We start from the raw sequence: 7811 nt of genomic DNA, 5'->3' as shown, positions 1-7811 counted from the left end.
GGAAGATTGGAGACCTAAGAAGGAGGGCTTGACCTATATGAAACAACCCAACCCGGGAGGCAGCCAAGAATTAGTGGCTGGTGAGTAAAACTGAACTGAAACCGAAAAATCAAACTGAACCAACTAGTTCGATTTGAATATTTAAAAAATCGGTTCAATTCGGTTTAAAAATAGCCAAACCGAATAATATTTCGGTGCAGTTTTATTTTTATTAAAAATAATTTATTGTTATAACTGAACCGATCAAAATTTATGTAAATACTTAATATATTTTATTTATTTATTTAGAGAAAAATTAATATATTTAATTATAAAAATATGTTTATTTATATATATAAATATATTTTGTCATCATTGATGTTGAATAAATATTATATCTATCTATTTATTTATTTAAATATAAGAATTTATAGCTTAAATTATAAAAAATAAAAAAATTCAAACCGATTTATCAAATCGAACCAAATCAAATTATTTTACCTGTGTTCAGTTATACTATGTATTTTAATTCTGTTCGGTTTATAAAACTAAAAAAAATTAGTTATTCGATTTTTTGTCAACATGCATCATCCTAAGAAGTAAAGTCTAGGGCTGCTCTTTCCCTCTCAATCTAAATGGACCGAAGAGGGACCGATGAAAAAAATAGAATCACTTATTATAGACTTATTGAGAATAATACGATCTAGTCTATGGCCTATCAGCACCAATATTAGGAGTAGAAAGTACTATGGTGGGATCTTCTCGGACAAAAATGGATTGACCGGACCGAACCCATCATTGCTGGCCTGCATATTTAGATTTTCAGCACCAATAAATGGGAATAGAGAAGAAATTCGTTAGAAATCAACACAAGCCAACCTCACTTTTTCCACGAAGCAACTGGATTCGGTATTAAAAGTGCTTTAAAGTGGTGTTTAGTTCGAAAGTTTAATGTAATTATTAGATTTTTTTTTTACTATACAGTTAAATTTATCTTATTTAATAAAATTTAAAAATTAGTAGTTAATAATTGATTTATTTTCAATTAATAAAAAATTTTAAAAGCTCCTAACTTTATTTTAAATAGCTGATTTTGTTTTGAATGAGATAATATCTTTTTTTATTAACATAAAATAGTAACAAAATAACTTTTTAAAATTGCTTTTTTATAAATCATAATATATAATTATTATTTAAAATTATAATTAATGATTAAATAATTATGATATTTCATATCTAAGACATTTGAAGCAAAATTTTACATTAGTGAGATTTAAACTCCAAGACCTACTTTTAAAATATATATAACAATAAGTACAATTAAGTTAAATAAAGTTAATTATAGTAATTTTAATTATTGTAATCTATTTTTGATAATTTGTATAATTAAACAATAATACAATATAATATTAATAATAACTAATAAAATCTTATCAAATAGTTTACATTTATGAGCTGCCAAATGCTATAAACAACTAAGCCAAACACATTATAAAAAATGATACAAATTAGGGTTTCAAATAACCTTTTCTAGCATAACGCTCCATTCGGTATATTGACAAATGATTGCGTTAGCTATGAGATGTTATCAATTTATGAACCACGGAAGAGGTATGGTGGTTTCAAATGTAAGAGAAGTAACCAAACACGACATTAATGGAGCTATAAAGCAATAACAAAACTCAAGTTCTTAGATGTCAAAAAATGAATTAAATATTCTAGAAACTAATCAAGCAACCATTAAAAAATTATAAAAAGAACTTGGAAAAGGGAAGGTCAAACCCACGTAGCATATTGACAATTGGTGAAGTTTTGACCCTAATTAAGCTACTGCACAATGCATAATGAATTTAGTGTCAACTCAATGTTGGCCGTGTGATGTTAATTCTTGATTGGGAGCTAACTTGCAAAACTAGTTTGAAAAAGAAAATTAAAAATGTAGAGATGGATTGTAGAGAGACCATCTTTGGGGTGAAGTTAAGTTGATTTTTGTGTTAATTACGTCGCGTATGGGTAGCATGATGATTGCTGAGAGAGGAATGGTCTTATTAGGGTTTGCTCTTAAACTTTCTTAAAAAGCACATACCCACACCACTTTGCTTTCTCCATACAGCATGCCGAAAGTTCTTCAAGTCGGTCATTGTATTGTATTGTTGAGGTGCCCTACGTAGTGGCCTATCATATTTGCCCTCTTCGTGAATGTGTGTGTGTGTGTGTGTGTGTATGTTTTGTTTTTTCTTGACTTAAATGGCATATGATGCAAAGAAAAGTCCTGCATTTAATTCTGAAATGTGTTACTTTTTTTTTAGAGATATTGGCGTTTATGGAAATGCTTTATTATTTTAATAAGTATATATTTTTCTTGTCAAAATCATATATTATTTTTCTTCTACGTTCATTTTTTTTCATCATAATTAGTGGCTATTTTAAATTACTATTTTCAAATTATAAATAAAACTGTGAATGGTAGAAAATTCTTACATAGTGTAAGTGTATGTTCCTATCTATATATTAATTTGATAAAGAGTGACATGTCTTCATTAGTTTTAAATAATTAAGTAAAAATTATACAATATGAAAATATAAAATGCTTATATATACATATTATTTTTTTGTTCACATCTTTTACCCATGACAAAAAAATACTCATTCGAATAAGTATATTTGCCCTCATATCCTGCTTTCTTTTTTATGTGATGTGGCTTATTTATAATCGAATCGAAAAAATAACTTAATATGATAATATATATTTAGTGTATAATAATAATGATAATACCAATAATAATAATATCAACAATAATAATAAGAGCTTAGTACGCTTGTTCGATTTTAATGAACTCTAGTAATACATTTGGGGGTTTTTCTCAATTTAGGAATTTTTAAAACAATATTTCTCATTTTAAAGTGAATTTTTGTTAAATTCCCACTTTATGGTGGTTTCAAAATAAATTTCTAATTTATGATGATTTTACTCACGTTTCAAGAAAATTGTCCACCAGTTAGACTGTGGACAGAAACTATCCACCAGATAACAGGTGGACACCAGTTACTTTCTTAAAAAAAAATTGTGGTTATTTTTGAAACTATTATTTTACATTTTAGAAACTTCACTCTTTTGATTGAGTTAATATTTTACTACTTTTGCTACTATTATTTTATTTTTATTATAATAATAATAATTATTATTATCATTAGTAGTATTATAATTATAATTCTATGTAAACTATGGGATTTTACTCTAAAAAAAATTAAATAGGACATATTTCTTTTAATCAATTAAGTAAAACGTATTGCATGTACTAAAATAATATCATATTGTGTGTCCGTCTATGCATCAGGCAGACATATCTATCCAAATTATATTTGTCGGTCTCATTAACGAACATATATAATTCTTTTTAAAGTTTAACTGCTCTAATGTGAGAATTTAACAAAAAATTTACCTTAAAATGAGATATGATTTTCACCACCATAAAATAAGAAAAAGCTCAACGCATTTGCTCCTTTGGAAAAAAAAAACATACATTTGCTATATAAGATATACAGGGGCAATATTGTCCTTGTATAAGTTAATTAATTAGGGCAGGCTATAAGCTAAAGAGTCTTCGAGTGCCCAAACAAATGAAGTTTCTTAAGAACTAAAATCTCGAATTAATTAAACTACTCCCCTAAAAAAATAAAGGTTAAAATTAAAGAAAAGAAAGAAGAAGAATTAATTAGACCTCACTCTTCGTAGCACATTCCAAAAGGTTCCCAACTTTTACCACTTCTCCCGCGTCAACCCTGCCCTTTAGTCTTCACCTATAAACCCCAACTCCTCCACACCATCTTCTTCCCAAATCTCTCTCTCCTCCCAAAACTTAACCCTTCTCCACCTCTTCTCTCTCTCTCTCTTCCCTTCTCCGTCTCTACATCTCCTGAAACTTCTAAAGCTAACTAAATGGAACTAATGAAGATAATCTTCTTCATAGCCATAACAATGGCTTTATCCATCACTCTCACTGTGAGAAGCATCGGAGAAATTGAAGACAAACCACCATTACCCGTCGATGATTCGAGCACATTCTCAAAAGGGTCCGCGGTGCATGATGAAGAGAACAATCTTATGCCTTCGAAACGGCTGAGTCGTTTCCTCGCCGAAGATAAAAACCCTAGAGCAGCTGACCACTGCCGAAAAGATCAGGATGTGTGCTATTACATGGGAGGTAAGAACTACACTTGCTGCAACAACAAGTGCCTGGACTTGTCTACTGATGACAAGAACTGCGGTGCATGCAAAAAGAAATGCCTGCACACACAGACTTGTTGCAGAGGCCAATGTGTATACTTATCTCTGGACAAGAGGCACTGCGGAAAATGCAACAATCGGTGCCTCGATGGTGAATACTGCGTATTTGGGATGTGTAGTTACGCATAAAAGGATCGTGCAAGGAAAATCTAGCTATTGTTTTTATGATTTGAGGTTCGTCATTTATTCATAATACAATAAAAGAAACCGCATTTGAGTGGTTCTCATATGATTTTATATTACATAAAAAAAAATTATATATATAGTTCATTTTAATTAAACGTTTACAAAATCCTCAAGGATTTTTATATTTCTACATGCATGTAATCCTATATAAAGAAGTTCTATTTAATGTTTATTAATATGGATCCGTTGGTGTATATCGAACACAATTTTTTTTTTTTTTGAGTCAGAGAGGGAAATATATATATATATATATACAAGGTGTACATTTTTGCACTCCAACTGTTTGTAATTGCAGTCCATTTTTAATTATTTTAAGTGATAAAATTAACTTTCAATCTCTCTTACTTTACCGTTTAATTTAGACTTAATTCTTTAAAAAACAAGATATAGTGAACTTCTTATTTATTCAAATATTAGTTAAGAAAGACATATTTTATATATTAAAGTAGAATTTATTCGCAAGAAAAATTGAACATAATGCAACTAAAAGAACAAAAAAGAATAAGAAAATTGAGCAAACCAGGAAATATATTGATCCTTTTTTAAAGAAAAGAAAGAATTATTACATAATACAGTATTAGTTTATGTTGAAATAAATAAAATTATAATAGGGTTTTTCAAATAAGTAATATTGTATTAGTTTTAAGTATAATTGAAAGAAAATTGACTCATGAATTCATCAAGTTCCCAACTTAAGCAATAATAGAAAGAAAAAAATATATATTAAGCACGAATAAGATGAATTATTATTATTATTATTATTATAGAAAAATACCATTGTTAGAAGAAGATCATGGTACACTTATTAATTTTAGTGATAATTAATTTAATCCTGCGAATTCATAAAATCAATATAATTTGAAAATCATTTTAACATTGTTCTCTCAATGTTTAACTATTTCTGTTACATTATTTTCATTATGCTAGGTACATAAATTTTGTTGAAACAAATAATAACATATTTTATTAGATTTCGTATGCCCTAAAAAATTATTGGTTTTCAACTACAAAATAAATAATATATTAAACATTATAAGAAAATAAAATTGAAGTTCAGTTTTGCCAATTTAAAGTATAAGATAATAAAAATGGAGTTCAACCATAAACACCAAGTACAAAAAGAACAAAGCTTCCGCCCATATATAAATACACACATTGATTGTAGCGATTGTATTGCAAAATGGGTCATTATTGAATAATAATTAAACTAGAATTTGGTGCCTTGTTGAATCCTGTAAAACTATATTAATAAATTTGATATATATATATATATATAATCGTCTTCGATAAACATTTGCATGTATTACCTTCTTATATCAATTCTTTAATATTTGGTAAATAAGAGGGTCCTCATAATTAACCTAGGCCTGAATTTAATTACAAAGTTGATTATTATATGCTTTATATATAAATTCCCCTTTAAATAAATGTATCTTGGTAGTGATGCTTGTGTAAATTCGTTCATTAATTAATTATCAAACTTTATGTAGATTCTAACCATGGCTCCTCGTTTTGGTCCTATATATATTTTGTAGGTCAGTTGTTTGACAAGAAAGCTTTCCATTGATCAATTAGTTTGTTCAACAAATAAAAAGCAGTCTAATATTGAACATAAAGTGAAAAGCAAAGATCTTAAATTTCTCCAAAACGCCATCACATTTGAGTGCACTGAAAGAAAACTTTTTAGTTTACACATTCATGCATGGCTTATACTCAAATTAAGACAAAAGACAATGTGGTTTCCCATGTAATTCGCTTAATCTCACATGCAACTTCTGTAAAGCCATTAGTTTCTCATAAGAAATAGCTGTTTCACATGTATATAAAAAGCTTCCGCCATTGCCTTCAACCGACAATTAATGGGGGCTATATATATATATATATATATATATATATATATATATATATATATATATATATATATATATATATACTTTCACTTCCTGCATGAAAAGAAGACTTGAAAATATAAAATTGTCTGCTTCAGTGTGAGAATAAATCAACTATGATGTGTAACTTAACTTAATAATATTAATATCGTTAAATTTCTGTAGAGCTTTGGGATATCTTTTCCAGCTTGTGATTTTTTAGAGTTAAATTTCACCAATAATTCTTAAACTTCTTACTAGTTAGTTTTGATTTTAGACATAGAATTTTAGTTTCTTAATATATTATTACTAAATTCTATTAAGCTGCCATTATACTTGTAATGTTACACCTTTTCTTTTGAAATAAGTCATATCACATTATTACTAACAAAGGAAATTGGTAAAATCATCCTATTTATTTTGACCTTTTTACAAATATATCCTTACTTTCAAATTTTAGTGTTTTAGCCTATTACTTTTATGTTTCTTTACCAAATCTATTTAAGGTTATTTATACGTGTGCCTTTGATGATGTAGCATATATACGTGTTTTATCTTTTGGTAACATGAAATCCAACTCTCGCCAAAATCATCCCGTCCACCATGTCCTTTGGCTATTTTTATAAATATACCCTCGTCAAACTAAAACATACCGTTTTACTAATCAATTTTTTTTAAGAAAAAAAAAAGGAAAGAAGAAAGGTAGAAATGACACCATTCTTCTTTTGATAAAGAGATTTTAGAGATAGAGAGTAAATTGAGGTTTGTGTTTATAGATAAAGAAAGGAAAAGGAAGAGGGTGGCGACTATTACAAATACAAAAGAAAGAGGGACAAAAAGGAGACTTCTCTAAGACTTTTTGTGTCTTCTCCAAGAGTAATTTGTTTTTTATGATATAGATGAATTTTGATTATTGATTTCGTGTGGATCATATAGATGTTTTAATTGAATCTATATTTTGCTTTGTTGTTTCTCTTTCTCTCTAAACACAAACCTTTATTTTCTTTCTCTCTCTAAAATCTCTTTTTCTATAAACACACCATTTGATCTAGAAGAGTTTGATAAATGAAAAGAAAAGAAAAGTAGAAATGATATCGTTTCTGCCTTTTTTTTTTTAAGTTGATTAGTAAAACCGTGTATTTTACCTTAATATAGTATATTTACAAAAATGGCTAAAGGTCAGGATAGATAGAATGATTTTGGTTTGGGATGGATTTCATGTTAGCAAAAAATAGGACACGTGTGTATACCACATCATCAAAAGTACATGCCTAAAAAAGTTTGGATAGATTTAGTAAAAGACGCAAAGGTAATGGACCAAAATGCTAAAACTTGAAGGCGAGAATATATTTATAGAAACAGTAAAAAAATCAAAAGTAGATGAGATAGTCTTGACAAGAAAATACAATATGAAATTTAGTTATTTCGTTAAAAAAACTTGACTCCAATTTGCAACAAGCAAAGCAGATTGGTTTACCCTCAAAACACCA

General features: G+C 28.1%; 1 protein-coding gene across 1 annotated transcript; it reads left to right on the top strand.

Moving 5' to 3' along the window:
• The first annotated feature begins 3239 nt into the window (after nt 1-3239).
• Nucleotides 3240-4548, top strand: LOC8264883 (stigma-specific STIG1-like protein 1). Its single transcript, XM_002529400.4, has one exon. It carries the CDS (start codon nt 3920-3922, stop codon nt 4394-4396), a length of 477 nt encoding a protein of 158 aa, XP_002529446.2. The 5' UTR covers nt 3240-3919; the 3' UTR covers nt 4397-4548.
• The last annotated feature ends 3263 nt before the right edge of the window (nt 4549-7811 follow it).

The sequence above is a fragment of the Ricinus communis genome, chromosome 9 (genome assembly GCF_019578655.1).
Source record: "Ricinus communis isolate WT05 ecotype wild-type chromosome 9, ASM1957865v1, whole genome shotgun sequence".
NCBI classification, from domain to species: Eukaryota; Viridiplantae; Streptophyta; class Magnoliopsida; order Malpighiales; family Euphorbiaceae; genus Ricinus; species Ricinus communis.
Note: the sequence above shows the minus strand (reverse complement) of the source record. Positions and strands in the feature narration are given on the sequence as shown.